Source organism: Triturus cristatus, chromosome 4_1 (genome assembly GCF_964204655.1).
Source record: "Triturus cristatus chromosome 4_1, aTriCri1.1, whole genome shotgun sequence".
Taxonomy (NCBI): Eukaryota; Metazoa; Chordata; class Amphibia; order Caudata; family Salamandridae; genus Triturus; species Triturus cristatus.
The window spans coordinates 333,314,459-333,340,984 of NC_140585.1; the positions used below are offsets into that span (position 1 = coordinate 333,314,459).

Here is a 26,526-nt window from a genome sequence, read left to right on the forward strand (position 1 = left end):
GTGAGCAGAGGGCTTGCTGTGCCAGAGAACTCACTGAATAACCTTGCTGAAGAGGCCCAACAAGGCTGAAACCAGTGTGGACTTGCTTGTGTTCATATATTAAGGGGACATGGACTAGCAGTTCTAGACTAGGATCAAGTTTGATTAGCATGTGGCTCATTATTGCATGTAGTGACACAATGGGCAAAAACAGAATGAATGCAACGGAGCAACTGCCAGCGGCTCAGCCTTAGGCTAGCATTCTGCCTATTAATTTTAGTGTTAGTGTGGCACGCTAAATGCACCAGATATGCCTAAATATTGGTCCAGTGCTGGCTGTGCCACAGGACTCTGGCTGTAATATTGCCATGAGCCCAATGAGGCGGAAACTGGTCTGATTTGTGTTTCTGTCTAAGATCCATGGCCTAGCAGTTTAGGCTGGACTGTTCTTTTATGTGCACAACCAAATGATTTGCATGTGTCTGCTATGTGGTACTGTGAGCAAAATGTTGAGTGGGATGCAGCCTGAGCTACTTTCCAGGTTGGGAACTTGTGAGAAGCAGTTTGGACCTACTTCTCACAAGCTCCTATCGAGCTGGTCAAAATGATTTCTGCAAAAAATGCCAGATCCCCTTCACTATAGGACAAGAACAAACAGTCTGAGGGTTAATTGTAGCTCTACAGCAGGTACAACACCTCTCCAAGTCGTTTAGTCTAATTTAAAAGCACTTACATATTCTAGTAATGATCAGTACCATCCACCGAGATCACACGACAGACACTGGTAAAACTCCATTCAGGCATCCATTCAGGCATCCATACAGCGCCAACCATGCCCTCCTGTTCAGTTTTGTTCAATGCATGTACAGAGACCATCACAGAACTTGAATAGATTTGCTGATCTGCACCAAAAGGCTATTGGATATATATTTTTAGTATATAGCACTCAATAAGGTACTTCTGCTATTTCTAATCTCTGTAAATAGCAGCTGGTACTATTACAAGTGAAATAATTAAAGCAGATAATGCATGGCCAGGCTATGAACTCATGACTCCTACTTCCCACTGTAAAAACAGACATTCACAGAGTTCTAACAAGTAACCTTTAGTTGGATTTCAGTAATGCACTCCTAACTCTTTAGACACACCTGACTGGGCTTTCAGAAAGCCCCAATGTTTGACTTCAATGTCACGTCAAACAAGTTACATAAAAAAACTAAGACTTTTGATCAATTACTGAAGAATTGGGCCATAAAATGCACACTTTAACCCTATTAATCAAAAGAGGAGCGGTGTTCCAGTAAGACTGCTTATGATGAAAATGCCTTGAAGTTTATCGCGAATTCTACTGGAACCATTCAGCAGACTAGAGTTTTTGTAGAGCTGTTTTGATTGATCTATATTGCAATACTCCAGCATTTACATTGGAATAGGTATAGAGTACCCGAACTAGTCTAGTATCGAGGTGTCCCAGGATTCATCCACAGGGACATGGTTCAGTCAAGGATTTCAGGATACCAGGATTATGGGTCGGATTCCTAAACGTTTCTTATCTGGACATCTTAAAAATCTGTCATGGCCCGGCCCTAATTGATGAAAATTGGGCACCTCCGTTTTATAACAACTTTAGCCTTAACTTGCACTGCAAAGCAGCTTGTTCTCACAGAAAAGGACCTATATTTTTAACACTGGTGACAAATATCAATTCAGTGTGGCCCTGCAAGGCACAATACAAATATGCAGTGTAGTGCAAACAATTAAAGTCTCCAGACACATTGCATTAAAGTACAGACATTGTTCCTGACCTTTGGCACAATCTGCACATGCTTGTTCTTGGTCAGGTCAGCAGTGGAAACAGAAGAGGTAGGGGTCGGTGAGAGTGGCATCTTCCCAGAGGGCTGCTGAAGAAACTGCTGGCTGAGTGGGAAGTGGACTGGAACAAAATAGGAGTTTACTCGTGGCAGCAAGAGCTTCATTTTTCGCTCTGGAGGATAAGAAGAACAATCAGTCCGTACAAAAGTCTATAAAACAGCTTTTTTTTTACGCTGGGGCAGAAAAGCACCCGATTACGACCATTAATCTACAGCTAAAGAAAAAGCTACTTATCTGCAAGTACAGTTCTTACGGATGGATATGCTTCAAAGATTCATGTGAATTATCCCAAGACTTCAGACTGGGAACCCTCATTAGTCAATGTTAACAAATCAGTGACCGAATACACCAATGATTGACATTGAAAACAAACAGAAAGCATTCAGAATACAAGTATCCCATCCGTCTCAATTTAGGACCCATATTCCAGTCAATCAGGCGGAGAGGCCCACAGGTCCAGTTCTCCAACTTTCAGAGTTTCATAGCTTGTACCAAGAAGTTTACAGTAGCCTAATGAACAAGGAAGGGGAGACACATGAATCTATGAAAGATACAAATACAGAAGTACTGTAGGTATAGGTAACTCTTCTCCATCGTTATATCTTTCATAGATGTGCATGCTTGAATTAAATGTACTGAAGCAGTTCATTAAATACAATATAGGCAACAAGGAAGCTTACGCTAATGGAAAAGGTCACATAGCACCGCCTGTCCTACAGTTCAGTTTTGCACTGTAATGCTCGGTGGAGGCCTAATTTGAGGACCAAGTCGCAGCCTCGTATTCGTCCAGCAGAGGCACTCTTGCAAAGAACGCATTTTCAAGGGCCCTGCCTCTTGTTGAATGCATCTCAGAGGAATCCCAGCTTTGTTAGGCAATTGGTGGTGGGTGCGTGTTATGTGGAGTGCAAGTAGAGTGCAGAGCCGATCTCTCACATTCTTCAACCAGTCTAGTTGAGAACGAGGATGGTGTAGAGGGTGCCCTTAGACATCTTGATATAGCGATTAGATGTATTCTAATCAAAGAATAGCTTATGCTGGATTCTGTCAACCGGAGGTAAAGCAGTGCTTAATGAGGGTGCATTGAAAGAGTCAATATTATCATATAATTATTTTTATGTGCAAATGCAAAATCCCTTAGACTTTAAAGAATATTTTAATAGTGTAAGTGGCTCTAGCTGCCTGCAGAATTTTCTTGCCGTTTGGTGGAATGCTCAGGCAACCACATTCTAGGTCTGCTGCAGCCAGGTGCAGAGAAGCTTGGTTGTCATGTTTGTTGCACCTGGCCCTAAATCTTGGAGCAAAGATGCAGATCTGGTTTGAAGTGGACCAGCAGGTCTATTGATAGATCCCATAGGGCTGTAAACAAAAACGGTCAGACCCACCCAGGGGCAACCAATATCCATGTATATGGCGTCTTTCATTTTTCTTAAGACAACGGATCAGCAGATTAAGGGGAAAGTGCAAACAAATATCCCACAGAATCAGAAACCCGTACCCTCTGCAGTTAGGATACCACCACCTGCTTGAGTAGCTTTTTAAAAAAAAAGTGTATTCTTTTATCAATTTAACAGTGTACAGCAATCAGTCAAAGGTACATTGCACTGTCTTATCATAACCCTGACACACATTTCCTGAAACACATATCATTTTATATTTGTTGCATCATTACATGGGGTCAGTCCACATTCATTTTGCGCATTTTCAGCAAATTCGCTTCCTGCTTTTGTCCTAACCCCATCCCATGCCTCTTCACAGTCTCCCCAGTCTTTCTCTCTGTACCCTGCTGTTCCAAGCGCGCCTGTTGCTCTCCGTGTTCTTATCTGGGTTGGAGTGTGCAGCCGCGCGGTCCTGCTCTTGCAGGCAACGCTGCGGTGGCTCCTAAATGTCTTGATGTCTCGCGGTGGGTGGTAGCAGCTCAACATATGGGATGAGTTGATCTCTGCAGTGGGTCATATCGTGGAGCCATTCCTTGAATTGGGGGGCGCGTCCTCTTCCCTCATCTACATGCCACCTGTCTTTTCGCTAGCAATGGGCCTAATGATATGAGCTTCCTGTGTGGTGTATCCATCTCCTCTGTGTAGTTTAGGAAGGCGATTACAGGGTCTGGGTCTATATGTTGGTTGGACATAAGCAATAGTGCTTTGAACACCTCCAACCAGAATTCGTGTATTGACCTCCATTCTCAAGCTGTGTGTGGGAAGTCCGCCCCTCCTCTCAGACATTGTGCACATCTGTCTTGTCGCAACCGATATTCAAACAGCGTAACCGGGGTGTAGTAAACCCTTTGCACATATTTGTAGTATATGATCCCAAGGCAGTTACTAGCTGTAACGGCCTGTTTGACTACAGCAGTATGTCGACTGCTTATCTGTTAGTGGGGTGTCAAATTCTAAATCCCGCCCGAGCTCCCCTCGTTTCTGCTTGACGCTCTAGTAGTGCCGCCGCCTTATACAAGCGGGACACTACGTGGATAGGCCTCGGATCTTGTAGTAGTACATGCTTGTATAATGCAGGGGATTCCTTCGGGAGCACAGGCAAAGCCGTCTTGACATCCTGTCTAATCATAATATACAGAAATGCCTGGAGTGGAGAGTATAGCTTGTCGTGGAAGAACAGTGTGAGATCTTTAAACTGGTAGAGGTATACCCACGCTGGGACCCCCCTGCTGTGTAACATGGATATGCAGGCTGCTTCGTGCAGGACTGGGATATGTGGGTGGTATGGCAAGGGCATCAACAGGGAGTAGAGGAATGGCTTGTGTAGCTGCTTCATTAATTTTTCCCCAAGCTGAACCCGTGCAGCCCACGGTCATGCGCAAATGTCCAGTTGGGGGAGGCCTAGCTCCCAAGAATGCTGTAGTGGGCAATGGAGCCATGTAGCCATTTTCAATTGCTAAGTGCGGCATATATGGTGGCGGTTGGATCCAATACTCGGCAAAGTGTGCCTGTGCGTTGGGGTAATAGAGCTCAATGTCTGGAGCTTCAAAACCACCCTTACTGAAGGGCTGCGTTAACGTAGTCCACCGTACTCGGAGTTGTTTGCCATCCCCCCCCTCCAATGTAAGCTTAGTTAGTTGTGCCGGTAGAGCACAGAAGAATGGCCGCCCCGGTGAATATGGTATGAATAGAAAAAGCAGCTGCGACAGAACAATCATTTTGATTAAAGAGGTGCGCCCTGACAACGGCAATGTAATCCAGCGGGCAACTGATTCTGTGATGGTGTCCATTGCAGTGCCATAGATGACCCTCAGAGTCGCTCCTTTGTCTCAGATGAACAAGTTACTTACCTTCGGTAACGCTTTTTCTGGTGGATACAGTATCTGCCTGTGGATTTCTCACCTTGTGAATATCCCCTGCGCCAGCAACGTTCGGAAACTTTTGTAGCAGTCCATGCCGATTGGGTCAAAGAAGACGTCACAGAGACACTGCTCCGCTGGCGACTCCGCTGACGTCACCGGCTCCATAAGAAGACCTAGTCACACAGTAGTGTGCAGTACCGCACCTATGAACAGGTTGCGCTGAGAGGGCACCAGGTGAGATTTGGGCACGTTTATCGAAAAACCCAATTTGTACAACAGCTGAGTTGTATCCCGCAGATGATGCAGCACCTTCTCTGGCGACTCCGCCTTTATCAGCCAGTCGTCCAGATAGGGGAAAACCGAGATCCCCGACCTTCTGAGATGGGCTGCCACCACTGCCATCACCTTCGTGAAGACTCGGGGTGCAGTAGTAAGACCAAACAGAAGGACCGCAAACTGATAATGTTGCGATCCTACCGTAAACCGGAGATACTTCCTGTGCGACTTCAGGATGGGGATGTGAAAGTACGCAACCTGCAAGTCGATCAACACCATCCAGTCCTCCCGATTCAGCGCTTGAAGAACCGGAGCAAGGATGAGCATCTTGAACTTTTCTTGTTTTAGAAACCGATTCAAGATTGAGGTCCAATATCGGATGCAATCTGCCATCCTTTTTCGGAATCAGGAAATACCGGGAGTAGCATCCCTGACCCCTCTCCTGCTCTGGAACCACCTCTATCACACCTTTCTGAAACAACTTCAGGACTTCCCCCTGCAGGAGAAGACTGTGGTCCTCCGAGCAAGCCCCTTGACAAGGAGGGTAATTTGTAGGGAATTCCCGAAAGGGAAGTGCGTACCCATTTTCTACAAGATCCAGAACCCAGAGATCTGTAGTTACAGATTCCCAATCTTGTAGAAAATGGGTAAGCCGGGCCCCCACAGGACCAGCATGATCCAGAATGTCGGATCTAGTGCTGCTTTGCGGTGGTGGGAGGGGCAGAGGAGGAGGAAGAAGGAGGAGGAGAGTTGACGGCCACGTGAGCGACCCCTGATTCTTCCTCTGTATCCTTTGGACAAAGAACCTTGCTGTTGTTGCTGCTGTTGTTGCTGGGTCTGTCTGTAAGAGCGAAAAGTCGCCCTTCCGAAGCCTCTATCTCTTGAAAGATCTCCTTGGCTGGGATTGAAGACCCAACGACCTAGCCGTAGCCTTCCTCTCCTTGAAGCGTTCGAGAGCAGCATCCGCCTTCTTACCGAACAAACCAGACCCATCAAATGGCAGGTCCAACAAAGTCGACTGAACATCCGGGGAAAATTCAGAGGACTTTAGACACGCACCCCTCCTGGTGGCGACAGAAGACCCCATGACTCTGGCAACTGAGTCCGCTGTGTCCAGTCCACTTTGAATTACTTGGCGTGCAGCCGCATGGGCATCAGTCAGAACTTCATTGAAGCCGGCCCTATCCTCCTCCGACAACTTTGGTGCCAATTTTTTCGCTGAGTCCATAAGCGCATGGATATAGCGCCCTAACATACAAGTTGCGTTCGTCCACTTTAGGGCCATGCTGGCCGATGAAAAGACCTTTTTGGCCGACTGGTATATCTTTTTGGCCTCTCTGTCCCCTGGAACCTGAGGGAAGGCACCCTTGGATTTTCCCGACCAAGCAGCCTGAACCACCAGGCTCTCAGGCGATGGGTGCGATGTTAAAAACTCAGGATCCCCTGGAGCCGCCCTATACCTCCTTGCGACTGTCCTAGAGACCGCGGGAGCTGAAAAAGGTTTACGCCATACCTCTAATACAGGGTCAATAATGGCCTCATTAAAGGGCAACAAAGGCTCCGAGACTGCAGTAGGCGAATGCAGCACCTCAGTAAGAATATTAGACCTGAATTCCGTGGTTGGTAACTGGAGATCTAGCAGCTCCGCAGCCTTCCTGATGACCGCATGATACAGCGCTGCATCCTTTGAGGGCTCATCTGATGGTGGAGTGATTTCCCACTCAAGAGACAAATCCAGCCCACTAGCCTCCCTTTAGCTCCTCAAACACCTCATCAGACTCAACCAGCTCTCCCTCTTCAGCTTCTTCCAAAAGATACCTCCTTCCATCCACCACTCTCTGCGCTTCCCTTCTGGATCGAATACGCACCAGCGGCGGCGCAGTGTTCAAATCAGACGGCGCCGGCGTCGAACGTGGATCCGCTGGAGCAGCCGGCGTCGAACGAGGTAGAGCCGGCGCCGGTGAAGAGGGAAGCAGAGTCGACGTCCTCGGCGCCGGTAGATGCCAAGACGGCGTCGCCGGAAAGAACGACATGAATGGAGCTTGAGTATAGACCTGCAGCACTCCCAAATTAAAAGCCATTGGACCAATCGGACCCGCAGGTGCACCAGTGGTATACATGGACCTCGAAAACACCCCGTACATGGCATTTAGATAATGCGAGGGGTCCTGACCTGGTCCAGGGAATGCAGGGTACTGGTCAGGTATCACCGGCTTCTGGCCTGCCGGCGCAGACGGTGGAACAAACAGCGTCGCAGGCTCACCCGGGACGGGAAGATCCTCAACCGGGGCATGAGACGGAACCGGCGTCGGGGATAGCACCGGAACCGGAGATGAAGCCGGAGCCAGCGAAGCCACTGGAGAAGATGGAACTGGATGTGAAGTCGGGACTGGAGAAGGAGACACGGATTCCCTCCGGCGTCGAGCCGGCGACTTCGACGCCGAACTCTTATCGGAGTGATGATGAGAAGAATGCCTTCTCTTCTTCTTATGCTTCTCGCTTCCCGAAGCATGTCCCGAAGTCGACTTGGACGCCGACCTCGACCTGGACTTTCTTCTTCCTCTCTTTTGTTTTTTCATCCTAGCGATGAAAAGCTTCGCCTCCCTTTCTTTTAGAGCTTTGGAGCTCATATTGCGGCAGCAAGAGCAACCATCCACATCGTGGTCGGATGAGAGACACCAAACACAGTCCTCATGTGGGTCTGTAATTGACATGCGTTTGCTACATTCCCGACAGGGCTTGAAACCCGACTTCTTTGTCGACATCTTCGAAGAGAAACAGATGAAATTCAGAAGAATACACAAAGTATCAGTAAAAGCTACTAGCAACGATTCCCGAAATCCGATGGCGTCGACGGCGCGGAAAAAAGGGAACTGACGTCATCACGCCAACGAGGTCTTCTTATGGAGCCGGTGACGTCAGCGGAGTCGTGAGCGGAGCCGTGTCTGACGTCGTCTTCGACCCCATCGGCGTGGACTGCTACAATAGTTTCCGAACGTTGCTGGCACAGGGGATATTCACAAGGTGAGGAATCCACTGGCAGATATATCCATCAGAAATTAACTATCCCTAAGTATCTAAGCTCCGAGTCGCACCGTGTCAGAGGGTAGCCTGAAGAAAATTGATGAGCGTTTATAGTGAGTGGGAACATCGGAGACTTATCCCAGTTAATAGAGACTCCTGATAGCCTTCCGAACCATAAAAACTCCAGAAGAATGGGGTTCAAACTTGTATGCGGGTCACAGAGGAATGATGTGATATCGTCCGTGAGTACCCAGAAAGGCACCAGTAGGTGCCGTTCTGGGTACTCCAGCGCATACTCCCTATGGCGTTGCCGGAGTTTTGCCACAAGGGGCTCGACCGTGAGGGCAAATAGGGGCGATAGCGGACACCCTTGACTGGTTCTCCGTGATATTGCAATGGGAGGCAAGCAACAGCTATTAATTTGTACAATCGCCTGTGGTTTATTATATAATAGGGTGCAACGCTGCAAACAGGTAGTCCCACTCCAGGGTGTCAAACGCCTTAGTGGCGTCTGGAAAAAACAGCCAGCGCAGCTAGCTCTGGGTCTCGGTCCTGTATTACTGCGGAGAGGGTTCGCAGATTGTGTGAGGTAGCGCTCCCTGGCACAAATCCAGATTAGTCTGGCAAAATCAACTTGTCCACCAGCAGGCTAAGCCTGTTGGCTAGTAGTTTCACCAGTATTTTGGCATCACAATTTATGAGGGATAGGGGGCCTATATGCCTCGCACTTGGTCGCCGATTTGCCTGGCTTCAAAAAGGGAGATGATCATAGCTTTGCGCATTGTGAGCGGTAGTGTGCCCGTCTCGTTGGCTTCTGTGTAAACCTCTCAGTATGGGCACTAGGATTTCTATATAACATTTGTAAACATCAGATGGTAGCCGGCCTGGGGCTTTTCCCGAGCTGAGCTGCATTATGGCTGCCCGTGTTTCATCCTCCTCTAGGTCAGCCGCTAGGAACTCCCTGTAGGCCCATTTCATCCACACTAGTGCAGTATCTTCAAAATATGCGCTTGCGTGTACTGGTTGTTTCCTACGCGTGGAGTACAAATTGTGTAATAGGCTGTGAATGTCTGAAGATTTTCTAGTGTCTTTATTAAAGCATCCCTCCGAGGTTTCTACTTCCAGGACTAGAGAATCTTGGTGGCCGATTGATATTTGGACAGTTGGGGTATCTCCAGCTGGCCTGTCTACAAGCATGGCTTCTGTGTCTTTAATTTCTCCTTCCAGCCTCTGCAGCGTGTGCCAGATGTCCTGCAGTATTCCTCCGCCCTTCCCCATGTATAGCCTCTGCATCATAATCTTGAATGCCTCCCAGATGGTCACTATGCTCTACCCAGTGTCTATATTCCTTCTGAAGAAATCATTGATTTCCTGCCTGGTCTCTAATCTAAAACATGTGCCCAAGAGGTGTCTGGGTGATAATCTCGATGATTGGTAAAGGGCGATGGACACTAGGGGAGTTGGGGGGGGGGGGGGGGAAGCGGAGAACAATCAACTGCATCAGCACTGGGGAGTGGTCAGAGTATGCCGGAGCTAGAGGCTCCATGTGAGTGAGCAAGGTCTCCGGGCGCCTGGAAATTATCCAGTAGTCGTTCCGGGACCAACTAGCATGTACACTGGAATAAAACGTGCCCTCTCTACGTGTTGGGTGCAATGTTCTCCACGTATCTATCAAAAGATGATCTTGTATGATGCCCCTGAGGTGCTTTCCTGCTGCGATGTGTTGACTCTCCTCTTGATCGGTCTTTGCTCGGATCCAATGCTAGATTGAAATCTCCCCCTCAAATGATACGTGGAGCAAACGGTTATAATGGTGCCCTTAAGTTTATCATAAAAAAGGGTGTCATCAGTGTTAGGTCTGCAGCAATTAACCAATGTGACAGAGTGAGTAGCAGTTGTTCCCCCACATCAGCCAATAGCGCCCTCGCGGGTCCTGTTGAGACACCATGGCGATATGGTGACCGGCGTTTAAACAGTATGGCGGTGTCTCTAGGGTACATGGAGTAGCATGTGAGCACTGCAAATTTATTCACTCTGCCGGGGTCTAAATGCATCTCCTGTCCCATCGCAACATGGATATTGTGTCTATCCAAGTAGTTTACAATATGCCTACTTTTGCGAGGATACCCCAGCCACCGCATGTTCCAGGACAGGAAGTTGTAATGTGAGCTCCTAGTGGTCTGTGCTGCACTCATTGTGTCGTTGTGATAAATGTGTGCCTTTTGAATAAACGTGCATCGTTCGGTCCTTAGCGGAGTAGTGCATTGTGTGTGTGAGTGGTAGCCTAGTGCAATGTAAAAACAAGAACATTTCCCCATTTCCCTGTTCACACCAACAGCCCAATCCCGTTTGTGAATCCCATTCGGTCAATGCAAACCGCCAAAAAGTCGTGAGGTGCCATTCCTGACAAAACATTAAACAACTAAAGAAGAAAAAAGTAGCAAAATAGAGTAGTGAGAGCAGTAGATCATAACACTCATTCCACAATTCTACAGAAATGTCAGTTCAATTGGGAATTCCCGCTTGGTGGTGTTTCTAGAAGTCCAGGCTTTCGCATTCGAGACAACAAGGGTGCCCGGGAGTGGTAAATTAGTTGTTCTCGTCTATAAATCATCAGCTCCTCGCAGAGCACATTATCGTATTCGGGGGGCATTGCCTTAATCTTAACTGGGCTGTGATACAGCAACGTCAACTGCCTTTATTTTTTTTACAATGCTTAGAGCCTGTTGTACTGTGTCACACACAGTTATATATTCGGTAGTCTATGGGTACGTGGCAGTCCTTGTTCTTAGAGGTTTGGTATACAATCCTTCAGCCTGCCGCCATCGCTAGTAGAGTTGGGTGGATTTTCCTGGATATTCTCGGTCAGTCATTCTCAGATAGTGGGCTAGCGGGTTTCGAGCTTGTGTTCTCCTCTGCGTCAGATGCCCGCCGTCTTCGGTCCCTCCGTAGATATTCCTGGGCTTGCTGGGGATTGTGGAAGACATGGTGTTTACCCTGCACCGTGAAGCATAGTTTGGCTGGATGCACCATGGCGTAGGGGATATTTGCTTGCTACAGTTTACACCTCAGATCTTCTGCACACTTCCTGCAACGCCATTGTGAAGTCCGGGTAGAAGGCTATTTCATTACCATCCTATGTGAGGCGTCCACGATCCCAGGCCAGCCGCAACACTGTTGCAATCCCAGTAATTTAGCAGCTGGGCTATGATGGGCCAAGTTGGTGCTCCTTGTGGGGGTCTTACGCCAAAGATCTATGTGCCCTTTCTACCACAAGTTGCTTGGACAGCGCAGAAGCATCAAACCATGTTGTGAGCATGGTCTCTACGTAGTCCTCCATCCGCCCTACATCAGTGGACTCCGGGAGACCCATTATGCAGAGGTGGTTTCTCCTTGATCTTGCCTCCAAATCTTGATTCTTAGCTGCAATGATGCGTAACAGGCATGCCATTTGTTGCATTTGGTCCCACCGTTCTGTAGAAGTGTCCTCCATATTAGATATGCGCTATTCAGCTTCACTTACGCGCCCATCTTGTTTCTCCTGTCTTTGGGTAATAAAGTCAGTGCGCATACTCATAGCATCTATTTTGGCTTCTATGGAGGCTAAAGCTATGCCGCATTGACAATAGCAGTGAATGCATGTCAGGATCCTCGGGAGCAGGTTGCGATTGTGAGCCCTCTGCCAACTCCGCGGGGGGCCTCCTGCCAGCCCTCGTGTTGTTTTTGCGCTTCAAAGTTCAGTATGGGTTGCTTGCCGTCGGTTCCCACCCCCGTTGCTGCAACCTGTGTGGGTAAGATGGTTCAGGGTATGTCACAATCAGCGTAATATAACAGGCCTGGCCAGGCGAGGATTCGGTAGGATCTGCCTCCAAACGGTTTCTCGCCTTCCTGCTTTTTAGTGGCAGTCTTCGTAATACACTTGCACTTCTCCGTCGCAGCCATGCCGATACTTGCAGCGTGGTGCTTGCGTCTCCTTATACAGCCGTATGAATGGCAGCAATGACAGAAAGGTGTGCAGTCGGTGCACTATTACAGGGCGTCTTATGCTGGTAGGCCTTAGAGAGTGGGGCCCGTAGCTGCTACGAAGGGTTTGTCGTTGGTTTCTTGCACCCCCATTCAGGTGATATTCAAGTTGTGGCCCCACTAGGCTGTTAATGGGGGGTAGACTGGCCTGCGCGTCCTGTGGCCAGAAGTGTGCTGTGCCTTGGGCGAGCCGCTCAATGATGAAGCGTCACAGTCATTGTAGTAATTATATTAAGGGGTATTTTAAAGAGTGGTTTGCTGTTAGTTTCGTGGCTGTGGCTCTGCCTGTACCAATATTACAGTCTCTCTTTCAATGTTCTCCCTAATATTTTGTGCAGACTTTGTTCAGGGTGGGGAGGGCTGCAATGGAGAAGTGAAGCCCGGGACAGACAAGGAGGCGAGAAGGAGCGCATCGAGCCTCCCACAAGCAGCACCCAGGCCTATCTGGGGTCCGCGGGAGGTTCCGCGGACACTAGGCCCTTGGCACTACCTACCGCGTCTCTCGCCCCTTCTCCCCTGTATCCGGCAAGGCGCGAAGAAATTGGGCCCCTTATCTCTTACCGGGCCACGACCACATCCTTCACCTGTTCAGGCGGCGTTCGCCCAGCAGCCTGTGCGGTCCAGCACCCTCTGCATGCGTGTCAGCGCAGCATGGCTCTGCAGCTTCGGCTGCCTCCTGTTCTTGCCGCCTGTGGTGGATTTCACATGTCTCTGCACCGTGGATGGGGGTGAGGCGGCTTGCCACAGTTCTAGTCTCCCCTTGCCCAGTCCAGCCCCAGCTGCTCTTGGAAACCCAGGCGACTTGTTAAGCTATGGGTGCCGCCATTATCTAGAGTGCTGCAGCCTCTGCCGGTCCGGCGTCTGTTATCTCGTCTGTAGGATCGGCATGCAGTTTATTTGCTGCACATCAGCACAGTAATAGCCTTCAAAACATACTTATTATGCCCATCGTAGCTCTGCAGGGAACAGGATAATTGTTGGATAGTCGTCCCGGGTGGCAGGAGCCTCACATTAGTTCGGCAATCTTGTTCACCCGCTCTCTAGCACTCCCCCCATCCCCCTGGCTTGTGTAGCTTTGGCATTGGACATGCTCTAGTACCTTATGTTTCAAATGTCACTTCCTCGACTGGGAGCTTGGTTCGAGGCAGTTGGAAGTCCACATACTTTCTGCTTATGGCATCTGCATCTCATTTTGTAATGCTGGAACATGTTTCACAAGTTTATCCTGTGATGTAGATTCCAATTCCAAAGCGGGTGTGCTTCTCGTGATGGCTGCTTTATCTGGTCCCTCTTGGCTTTTAAAGGCAATATAGCTAGCATGACTTTTTCATTCCAGTATGTTTATGTATCATTCTCACTTGCGGACAGGTTTTCTAGAGGTGCGCCCCAGCTATGTGGTGTAAGATGAAATTTTGGTTGTATCTCAAATATTTTGTCCCACAAATTATTCTTCAGCCATCCACCAAACCTGAATATCTAGTCCTTTATGAGCAGGTTTCATTTTGAGCCAACACTGCTGGAGTGCAAGATGACATACACAAAAGTATCTTGTATGTTCTTTTTCCATACATCTCTGACCAATTTTTGGCGGTTTAATTGAAAAGATAGTCTTAGAAGATCTGCACAGATATCCACTCCTATTAATAGGAGTATATACTTTTTCTTATTGAGTGTCAGGCACAATTCTTTCATTAGAGGGAGTGTCCAGCAAATTGCTGAGAGCTTCTAGGAGGCCATGCCCCCTTTCCCCACCACTCTGCTAACGCGCCTCCCAGCACCCTACTAGTTGGGGGATGAAGTACCTATGGCTATTGAGGGTTCTTAAGGGCCAACTAGCTGTCCTGTTAACTCCAACAAAATTCAAACAGTTGGGTTGTTGAGGGGTCATCAGAGGCCATGTCCCCTTTCTCCACCCCTGTGCGAATGCACTTCCCGGCGCACTACTGGGAGGGGGAGGGGGGGGGGGGGGGGGGGAAGACATCCACTTTAGTCCTGAGGCCCTCAAGAGTAAAGTGGTATTCATTCCCCAACCAGCAGCGCTGCAGAAGATGCATTTGCAGAGTGGTTGAGAAAGGGGGCGTTGCCTCAAAGTCCTCTCAGCAATCCTGCTGTCTGGGAGTTACTGAAGGTCACAGAAGGGGTTCCTGGACCCCATGGACCTCAACATCATAAGGGGACTTCATCTCCAACCACCACTGCGCCAGGAGGCAAGTTTGCAGAGTAGTGGTGTAGGCAGCTTGCCCTATGGCAACTTGGCTGAGGTTATATTTATTTTTTCTCAAGGGGGGGCGCTGAGTGGCCCCCTTTCCCTGGTCCGTGAGCCCCTCCCATGAATAATTAAAAGCCACAGGGAGGTGGAAGATTGCAGGGGAGTGTCCTCGAGGCCCCGTCCCCCATTACATTAGCCCCGGGGAGGTGGCAGTCCCCAGGGCTGCGAGGGAAGCCATAAGGCCTCCCCCACACTTCTTATAATTAGCGCCAGGGAGGCGGTGGTTTTCGGGGAGCGCATAGGCACCCCCACATTACTATATAAACTGCCCCCAGGCAGTCGCCAGTAGGTAGGGGAACTGCCACTTTAACGAGGCCGTTTCCACGCATAACGTTAACCACGCATGCATTACAATAAGGCATTTCACAAAGTGAAAACCACTGCCAAGACTCAACTCAACTACCTGGCCTAGGAAACTGGATCCGATCTGCTCATGTTCATAAACATCATTGCAAATAGCGGACAAAGCATTAAATTGCTAATCCTTCTGTTCAGGGAACAAAGCTGGTCTCGTGTCACTCAATGATCCAGCTCCGCACAAACACCTGGAGTATATTTTAGACCTTAGGATGACTTAAATTAGGCATGGAGAAACTACAGCAAACACTTTGACAATACATTTTAAGTCTCAGATTTTAAGCCATCCGACACATGCGGGTCAACAATAAATGTTGTATGTCCCCGGGTACATGCAAACTGGATGCCTGTAGCCGACCAATATCAGACAGAGTTCCAGCGAGATTTACACAATAATCCACAAGCCTGCCTACTCAGTATGGGAGTCAGTGCCTCAAACAATAAAATAAAACTTAAGTTTATCAACTTTATACTGTTACTGGCACATAGGCGACTGGCGATACACTGGTTGAGTCTGCAGGAGCCCATGGTCACAAACTGAAGAAAAATATTGGGAAATGGTGTAAAGCGGAAGAAATCAGGAGGATACTGGTTAGAGGGGATGAAAAACTGGAGAAAGACCTAGAGCTCTTGCAGCAGTTGACCCAAAAACTGCAATTTCCCCCAGATGAGCACCACCTTGAATGGGCTTTTACCCACATTATTTTATAGATAACTGGAAGTTTGGCTGCACACAGGCAATACAGATTATGGGTACCCTTGGATGCCCAACAGCATGCATCCAATCACAGAGGGTAGAGCAGATATTGAAAACAGAACAAGGTAGGACTGTGACAGCAGCCCTGCTGAGGAGGACGATGCACTGCCCTACCCTCCCCCCCGTAAATCATCAGGAAACATTAGAAATGCAACTTTATTGCGCAGGGACGGCTCCTCCACTAAGGCAGAGGAGCGTTGCCCCACTACATTTCAGCGCGACAAAAGGAAAAATAAAATAATGTTATTTTTCATTGCAGAGCCAGTTTCTTGGGGAGGGGCTAGGCTGGGCAGCATGGGAGTGGCGGTGGGAGTGGTGGCACCTTCCTAAGTGTGCATGAATGTTTGGCCAGCCCTCTGGATTGCAGTTTGTGGTTGAACTCCACCGCCAGATATATAGTCTATTCATTGTCTGGATCCAACATTGATGATTTATTTTGTGTATTTTATATAGCGCGCAGCTACCCCAACGGGGTGTCCCGGCGCTTCTGAGTGAAAGCAGAGTGATAGTCCTGGGGGGGTTAACAAAAGAGAAAAGTTTTTAGTGCCTTACGGAAGGGTAATTCTTCCTGGATCATCCTAACTGCGATCGGGAGTTCGTTCCACAGAGTTGTGGCACAGACCTGAAGGGTTTTACCTCCAGAACGTGCTTTCCTGAATCTTGGTATGGAAAGCAGATGTTGGGAGTTGGAACGGAGGTTCCGAGAGTTACAGTAAGGACGGATACTAACAGAGGTAGGCCGATCCCCTACCCCTAGTTGCTCGATGGGCTAAGGTCATGGCTTTGAATGCAGCTCTTTGATGGATTGGTAGCCAATGTAATGCTCTGCGATGTGGCGAAATATGGGTGCGTAGGGAAACCCCGCAGACCAGCCGAACAGCCGCATTCTGGACTGTCTGGAGCCGATGTAGGAGGCCCGCAGGCAACCCAAAATACAGGCCGTTCGCATAGTCCAGGTGAGATGTAATCAATGCCTGGACTATGGTTTTCCTGGTGTCACTAGGGAGATAGGTGATGAATTTCCTAATCATCCTGATCTTGGAAAAACAAGCGGCTGAAATGATTGCCCTAATGTGTGTTCTGATCTCAAATGAAAAAGTGAATGACCAGTTCTTTGCAGTGCGTGGCATGTGTTGTGATGTATGGATAAAATCAATCAAAAATACTTTGAAATCACAGTAATATAGACATCTCACAGCAACACAAAATTAGGTAATGACAAACTAGCAGCTAACCAGTAAATTACTATTTACTGGGAAAATGGAAAACAAGCACCAAGAAAGTTTTAATCTACAGACCAAAGGGGCAGTCAACAGAGAATGTAGCCCCGAAAGGTGAAAGGCTGATGAACAAAATTCCAGTTTTTAGGTCTCCGCTACAAGAAGTTTAGTTGTCTCTTGGCCAGACCTATGTTACTAATATAGACAGAGTGGGGTTCAGTTCAGCCCCTTGCCCATGACTGGTGGGCTTTGTTGTCCATCTCACTCACCTACTGCTTTCACCCCAATGTGTAACAGAGCATTTCGGTCTCAGATTTTTATAGGAGTCCCTGGTCAACAGATCTTAATCTAATAAGCCATTTGGATTCCAATTTCCTTAAAGCCAAGATTTTATTACCTCCCCGAGGATCATCAACAATTGTATCTATGGCATGAAATTTGATGTGTAATACCTCTGATGACTTGTGTTCAGTATTGTAATGTGCTGCCAGGGGGTAATTAATATTGTTGTTCTTGATAGCTCTAATATGTTCTTGAATACGCTCCTTAAGCGATCTTATAGTGCTACCAACATAAGTCCTATTGTATTGACAAATACTGTAAACATATTTATTACAATAAATAAAGTGGTTGGTGTTATACACACGTCCAGTTATAACTAAAGCTTGCGATCTTGTCTTGTGCAAATTGGCACACATTACACATGGAACATTTGAAGAAACCTTTTGGTTTTGCAGGTAACCAAGTGCCTGCTGGTTGTATTGTTGTCTGTGCCGTTTGATTGAGAATGTTTTTAAATGTCCTACCTCACATATGTAATGTGGGGTTTGTTCCTGAGATACGGAACCAAATCATGATCAAGTTTTAGAAGATGCCAATGTTTTTGAAGAGTTCGATTTTTTTTTTTAAACCTATTTTTATTGACATTTTCAAATTTTATATACTGTAAATTATACAGATCCATCGAGCAATTCTGCCATACAGTACAATATGCGGCATCACGTATCTGCATAGACTGGAGAGTCAGCAAGGAAAACAAACGATCAAATATATCACGATGTGTGTACCATATGGGCTCTGATATATAATGTCACTTGAACTGGGGTGTAACACCGGTATAAACTAGGGGATGGGCATGGAAGTTCATATCCGGTCCTCGCAGACGAGTGCATAAACTGTCGTATGGGTGCGGCGCCTCTATGACTCGCGATTGCACCTCCTCTTAGGTTCGACCTGCAACTGTGATAGTATACCCAAGAATGCTGCTTTGTATGTGATCATGTCAGCGGTATATTACCGGGTTGGTCGGTTAGGGTTTGGGTCAAGGTTTGAGACTGCGCTTGCAGGGCTGGCAATGTGGATGTGTCGTCTTTAGGGTCCTCGCCTGGGGTTAACTGCTTGAAACGATATAATAACATGGCCCATTCCATGGAGATAGAATTCTTGCGGACCCCTCTCACCTCCTCCTCTCGCAAGGTCTCCTCCTCCGCCGCCGCCCATTTGTGTAGCGCTCTCACCCAAGCCGCCAGCGGAGGGCCGGTGGGGGAACGCCAGTGCATGGCGATGCTGCGTTTCGCTAATAGCACCGCCAGGGAGAGAAAGCGAGTCCGCACCTTGTGTTGCTTGCGTGCGCGAAATGTACCTAGGCCGCTGGCCTCCCATGCGTTCATGCAGGTTATCCCTGTATGAGTGTTTTTGAAAACTTCGATATATTTAATTACTGTGTGAGTGGAATTGCGTAATCCTAGCAATTTGTCTTGTTGATGAATTATCCTTGATCCTCTTACTGGTTTTAAGGAAGTTGGATCGGTTTGTTCTGTTTATTCTAGTGTGTGCTTTGTCGAGAGTTTCTCTGTCGTACCCCCTAGTGGTGAATCGTTCTTTAAGACTAGTCGGCTCCTTTTGGAAATTCTGTTCAGTGCTACAGTTTCTCCTCAATCTCTCACACACAAAAAAAAAAAAAAAAAAAACAAACAAACAAAATCGGTAGAATGGCAGAAGCCTTTCTACCTTAAGGAAAGATTTCAACCCTATATACCTCAACGCACCCTGAGGTCCTCTGCTCAGCTTCTGACTTCTACTCCGAAAGTCCTGCTCTCCCTGGTAGGGGAAAGATCCTTTCACGCGGTGGCCTCCCGGCTATGGAATAGCCTACCTCTCTCTCTCTCTCTCTAAGACAGGTACCTTACTTTCAGGAGGAAACTGAAAACATGGTTTTGTCCAGCATTGGGATCTGACCGTTTTCTGCTGTGGGGTGGTGTTCGGTTTGCTGTTATGTGGTCTTTTGCTCCTAGCGCCGGGACGCTCTTGGGAGTAGCCACGAGCTTTATAAATACAATACAACATAACAAGCAATTTGCTGACTGGTTCTTTCCATCCCTTCCAATGCCCCCCAAAATAAATAAATAAAATATCTATAACTAGATATACAAATAAAGAATATATATAAATTGCAACATGAGCAAGTTGTACAACTGTGTGAGATAAGGTATCCTACACCATGCAAAAAAGTATTGGCAAAGATAGTAGGTATCTACATTACATAGCTGAGCTATTGATTTTTCCAATGCTTGTTTACACGGACATGTGAATGCATGTTGTAGACAAGTGCCCCTTTTTTGCTTCCAATTTTTTGCCTAATGTTGAAGTACTTTGAGTGTGCTCTGGGTTCCTACCAACCAGCTACCCAGTGTGAGAAAGTGGCTCTGTATATACTGTTCCCAAATAGGTACAGGGTGTACAGAGTCCACAGTCCCCAGAGGCTTGGCAGAGGCTAAAGTTAGATATGACCTTACTCTCTAAAGTGGAAGCTTGGTCGAGCAGTAAGGCACTATCAGAGGACAGTGTAAAGCATTTGTTTCACACACTCAGCCAGCAAATGGTCTCACATACTCAATAACTGAACTCTAGGCCAATGGTTTATATATAAAAAAATATATGCTTCTTTTATTTTAGAACAAACAATAGGTATTAAAATATACTTTCTCAGAATGAGATGCTTTATATGAATACTTTTGCAATATGCAATTGACTTTTGTGGAAAGTTACAAGTGGTTGCAATAGGCAACACAATTTTAAACACAATAACGCATTGAGTTCAATGGAAGTTTCAAGTTATTTGCCACAGATTACTTTGATTACTTTTGGAATTCCAGGACTGGATCCTAGATTCAGTCCTGGGTCAGTACTTGGAATCAAGTGATAAAAGTCGACTTAATTACTGTGATGATTTTTAGACAATATTTTGCTATTTTAAAAGTTGACACTTAGAAAATATTTCATATAAAACAGTCAATGATTCCCTATGGCAGAAAATTCAGGTAGCAGGTTTGGTATGTTCTCGTTACTTTTGTAATCCAGTACTGGGTGCCTAGACTCAGTACTGGGACCTTTATCCAAAACAGGTAAGTAATTACGTTTTCAGATATTCTACGATTTTTAAACAATATTTAAAGATTGCAGAAATTGACACTTAGAAGAAATTTCACAGAAAAACAGTCAATGATTTCCTATGGGAGAAAATTGGGTTACTGGTAAGTACAGTTGTAAGTATTTTTCAGAGTCAGTGCTGGGCACCAAGATCCAGCGCTGGGAGCTCACCTAAGAGCAGGTGAGTATTTGTTACTCGGCTGATTTTTGGTGAATATTTTAAGTTTTGAAAGGTCCACACTTAGAAGAAATTTCAGGAAAAGCCAGTCAATGTTACCCTATGGAGAAAATTGAGTTATCGGCTTAAAGGTAAGTACTCGACTGGCAGAGTTAAGGTTCTGGGCATAGACTCCAGGGTCTCCCAGGGTCAGGTAGGTACAGTTGGTTCACCCTCAGCAGCACAAGGGCGGCCGGGTGCAGAGTGAGTTAGGCCCAATGTTATCCTATGAGAGGTAGGGGGGCCTTGGTTGGTGGCTGCCGACTAGCAGGCCACGCGGCTGTGGGAGCTGGGCTCCTGGTCACTTACTCAGGGCAAGTGGGGAAGTAGATAGGTGTAGAGGTTGCACTGCCAGGGCCACTTGGGCGGCTGGGTGCAGGGTGCTTTTGAGCCTTCGGGCGCTCAATTGATTTCAATGGGAAATCTCCGGTTTAGAAAAAGACTGCAAGCTCGGGACGAAGATTCTTCAGGTGCCACCACCATTTCGAGGGGTAAGTTGGGTAGTTGGAGGATAGGTAGGTACCCCGGGATTGGGCACAGGGGGATTTCATGTTTTTTTTTTAAAGATTGATTACACCATAGGATACTGATATATGATTCCTATAATGTAATAACATTGCTTGTTATACTCTAACATCTTACCATTTTAAAGACATTTCTTGTGAATTGATCTCTAAACTAATTACTATGTTTTACTTGCAATTTGATTATTGATATATTGCATTTATACTTCATTAGTAGTTGCCATTTCGGTGTGTGATTAGGTCTTTGGAATTACGATTTATCTTGTGATTGAAGTACTACAGTATATGATTTCATCAATACTTTGGCTTCTCTGGTGTAATTTAAGGTGTTCTCTCTCATGCTCTGGGGATACCTACCTGTGAGTATATCATTCTGGTGAACCCAATACGAACTTGTTCTTTGATGTCTTACATTTTCTTTACATCTATTAGGGATGCCTACTCTATCAGATTGAACACAGTTAACATCCGGTTGTACACTTTACACCAAGGTCCTTTACGGACAATTTTTGAAGTATTGTTCTTCGCCTTCTCCCTTTCTGTTCTTTTCTTCTCTCCTCTAACATAGGACATTTGTGCCTGTAGCAACCATGATCTACATTTGCTCTTCTCATTTTAGGAATGAACGATGTGTCCTAACTATGTGGTTCAAATTGCAATAGACAAAATAATTTGTTTCGCGGGATTGTGTATTACTGATTTATGAATTCTAAGACTATTTTGTCATTTGTATAAGTATTATAATTTGATTTCGAGACCACACACATCACTCAGCTGGAGACTTTAACCCGTAACAGAGAGACTTTACATATAATTCGCTGACATTTCAAGATGGCGCCTGTGGTTCTGGAAGTAGTCCCTTTTTCATTTTTATCTATTCTATCTCGAGACATCTAGTTCTCGCGATATCGTCTAGTTATTTCTAAGATGGCGGACGCGTGTTGCATTTGGTACTCCCAAACAGCGTTATCAGGCGTGGGTTGGAATACGTGCAATTGACTATACGGTAAGATGATGTGTGAAACGATAGCAAGTTGCATATTTGCTCCGTGACTTAAACATAACTCAGGACTTTTTGTTTTATGGGGCTTATTGCCAGTCATGGGACTACTAAGTGGCATTAGACATGTTTGTCTGAATGCAGCATGTTATACTACATATATATGCATATAGCTCTAATTGGGGTCGGTCTTTTCAGGTTCCTCACTGACTAGTCACACCTTACTTAAGTGTGAATATAGACGCAGGATTGGATAACAGTCAAGATTATAAATAACACTGCTACACGATTGATCTGGGTGAGTGCTCATTACATTATATCTCAATGGTGCATCTGAAATATCAATCTCTAGCCAGATGGTTAGCACTAGACGAGCGGTGATTGCTTGTGCTATTGCACGAGTGGGTGTCACTCCTATGGAGGTTGATGCATTGGGAATTGGATACACAAGATAGTTCTTACCCTGAAGCAACCCTTATATTGGGGAGTGTGTGTTTGTGTATTACATTTTTTGGATACTTTTGAGACTTTTTATACCATTCCTATATTTTCTCTGTTACCAGGGACGTATTATTGATGCATATTATGGTGGATGCACTGTGGATACTGGGTCTTGCCCGTCGGTATTAGCTAATTATGTTTCTATTTATATAGGACTGCTATAAGCAACCCCTATGCTGAACGATATAATAGGGTTTTATTGTTGAACTATTCTATTATATTTTACAAAACACCTTTGTATGGCATTGAACTATTTTACACATTTTTCTTACATAGTCACATTCTTTTCACCCGTTTTTACGCAAATTTTGTTTATACATTATGGGAGATGTCTTCTTGACCTGATATCTTATTGTTGATATCATGCATTGGAGTCTGGAAGCAATAAGCCAACAATTAGGTGGGTTTTTATTATACACCCCCGTATTTCTTCTTGCATCTTACTTTTTATGAGTATATGTCTTATACTCATATTGTACGTAGAGCTGGGACATCACAGAATATTTCGGGTGCATTACTAGGTAAATTTATATACATCTTATATCATTATAGGATTTTATAATGGGTCTTTATGACGAACTACGATCTTTTTATCTTATAACACACCACCATCGGTCTACTATATGCTTGTTCTTTCCCTTTGATCTCTCTCCCCTCTGGTTATTTGCACTTACTGTCGGACTGCTTTGGGTGATATACTTGGTCTATAGGATTTTGTATTTGAGCACTTTCACTATTGTTCGGCTGTTTCACTATTGGTGAGATCTTCTCTGCTTTAAGGTAATATTTTGAGATGCGTTTGCTAGTATAAAATATTGTTTTCTTTAAGTTTTATCATATTGCTTATGTACACATCTTTATGTCCACAGCCTTGAGAAAGTCATTGTGCATATTATGCACGGACGAAACACGTGTTGGCTGCTTTGGATATTTGATGGCTGTTTTGGATATTGAATATGGGTTTCAAAACCAATAAAAAGAACATCTTTCAGAAGCTTTGACGATTATTTCATCCTATTCGGTGGAACTGTGGAATATTTTGAATCCTCCAAGAACTTTTTTTGAATTGCCTATCTATTTATCAGGAATACTGGTCTTCTTACAATGTGTTGTGTCTAGACCTATTGTACTTTAAATAAGGGTGTGCGTTATTAGCTGGTCTCTCTTTTGATAATTGTACGGATGAGTTGATTTATCAACTTGCCAACGGCACTTCTGGGTAGTAAGTGTTTACAGTCATAATAGCATTTGTGAATTTAAATACGCCATTGACTGGTTCTATATGACATGTGTTTATATTTGATGTGCGGTTCTTCACCCATTTTGGGAACACTACCACCTTGTATGTAATTGAAAGTAAGGAGGTCCGGTACCTGTCTTAGAGAGAGAGGTAGGCTATTCCATAGCCGGGAGGCCACCGCGTGAAAGGATCTTTCCCCTACCAGGGAGAGCAGGACTTTCGGAGTAGAAGTCAGAAGCTGAGCAGAGGGCCTCAGGGTGCGTTGAGGTATATAGGGTTGAAATCTTTCCTTAAGGTAGAAAGGCTTCTGCCATTCTACCGATTTGTTTTTGTGTGTGAGAGAAAGTGGCTCTGTATATACTGTTCCCAAATAGGTACAGCGTGTACAGAGTCCTCAGTCCCCAGAGGATTGGCAGAGGTTAAAGTTAGATATAACCTTACTCTCTAAAGTGGTAGCTTGGTCGAGTAGTAAGGCAGTATCGGTGGACAGTGAAAAGCATTTGTTGTACACACTCAGTCAGCAAATGGACTCACACACTCAAGAACTGTACTCCAGGTCAATGGTTTATATAAAAAATATGGTTGTCTTATTTTAGAACCAACAATAGGTATCAAAATATACTTTCTCAGAATGAGATGCTTTAGTTAAATACTTTGCAATAGGCAATTGACTTTTGCAGATAATAGTTACAGTTTTGTTGCAATAGGCAACAATTTCAAATACAATAATACATTCAGCTCAATGGGAATTTTAAGTTATGTGCAATTGATTACTTTCAGGATTACTTTTCTAACTCCAGGACTGGATCCTAGATTCAGTCCTGGGACAGTTCTTGGAAACGAGTTAATTCATTTTAATTACTGTTGTGATTTTTAAGCAATATTTTGCTATTTTAAAAGTTGACACTTTGAAACGTTTTCTAATCAAATTACGAATGTTATCCTATGGAAGGAAATTCACTTAGCAGGTAAGTGGGGTTATGGTTACTTTTTCTAGGACCGTGTTGGATCCTAGATCCAGCACTAGTGTACCACCTGTAAGCAGTTGAGAAACTGCGTTTAGGTTACACAGGCGATTTTTAAGGAATATTTATACGTTTGCAAAATCGACACTTAGAATAAACAGTCAATGGTTTCCTATGGAAGAAAATTCAAATTACGGGTTAAGTATGTTCTCATTACTTTTGTAATCCAGTGCTGGGCTCCTAGGCTCAGTACTGGGGCCTCTATCTAAAACAGGTAAGTAATTGCGTTTTCATAGGTGGTATGATTTTTAAAGCATATTTGTAGTTTGCAAAAATCGACACTTGGAAGAAATTTCACAGAAAAACAGTCAATGGTTTCCTATGGGAGAAAATAGAGTTAGTGGAAAGTACGGTTGTAAGTACTTTTCAGGGTCAGTGCTGGGCACAAAGATCCAGCACTGGGATCTCTCCTAATAGCAGGTGAGTATTTCCGTTTGTTACTCGGTTGATTATAGGTGAATATTTTAAAGTTTAGAAACTACACACTTACAAGAAATTTCAAGAGAAACCAGTTAATGTTACCCTATGGAAGAAAAGTGAGTTATCTGCTTTTGGGTAAGTACTCGACTGGCAGAGTTAAGGTTCTGGGCATAGACTCCGGGGTCTCCCAGGGTCAGGTAAGTACAGTTGTTACACCCTCAGCGGCAATGGGGCGGTCGGGTGCAGAGTGAGTTAGGTCCAATGTTATCCTATGGGAGGCAGGGGGCCCTTGGTTGGTGGCTGCTGACTAGCAGACCACGCGGCTGTGGGAGCTGGGCTCCTGGTCACTTGCTCTAGGCAAATGTGGAAGTAGGTAGGAGTAGAAGTTGCACTGCCAGGGCCACTCGGGTGGATGGGTGCAGGGTGCTTTTGAGCCTTCGGGCGCTCAATGGATTTCAATGAGAAAGCTAAAGGACAAACAAAGGATGCAAACTCTGGGATGAAGAGTCTTCAGGTGCCACCACCACTTCGAGAGGAGTTGGGTAGTTGGTGGATAGGTAGGTACCCAGCAGTCGGACACAGGGGGCCGCAGGGCGCCAGGTGCAGGGGTGCCTCTTGATGTCGGGAAATCTTACCCTCTGTTGATCGCGGTTGGGGGGGGGGGTCCCTGGTTCTGAGACTGCAAGCGTCGCCAGGAGCGTCTAGGTGGGTCCTTGGGTGCCAGATTCGGGGTCACAGTCGCCGGGGTGGAGGGGGGGACGACCTCCTCTGGGTCTTTGTCCACTCCGGCACAGGCCAGGCTTGGCGGGTGCAGTGTGCAGGGTTTGCGGTTCCAGGCTGATGCCAGGGGTTAGAAACTTGCTTTGAGCAGAGCCACTGCTCGTGGGAATCCCAGGTGCTCAGAGTCACAAGGTAGCCAGGTCCTCTGGGGTTTGTGAGGTTGCTGGCCGCAGGAGGTGCCGGGATTTAGCAGGAGCAGGTTCGAGGGTTGACAGGCCAGTAGGGCTGGGGCCTAAGCAGTTGGTTTCTTCCTCCTCTTAGCAGCTGCATGGCAGGTCTTCTTTCTTGTTATTCTTTGCTAGTTTAGAATCTGGA

At 46.1% G+C, this 26,526-nt stretch overlaps 1 protein-coding gene across 7 annotated transcripts in view; it reads right to left on the minus strand.

Moving 5' to 3' along the window:
* The window catches only part of FOXM1 (forkhead box M1), a 243,421-nt gene that overhangs the window by 108,349 nt on the left and 108,546 nt on the right, over positions 1-26,526 (minus strand). For all 7 annotated transcript variants that reach the window (XM_085652312.1, XM_085652308.1, XM_085652313.1 and 4 more), the window contains exon 8: positions 1,785-1,963. In XM_085652312.1, the coding sequence (XP_085508438.1) occupies positions 1,785-1,963 (179 nt within the window). The remainder of the gene's footprint in view (positions 1-1,784; positions 1,964-26,526) is intronic.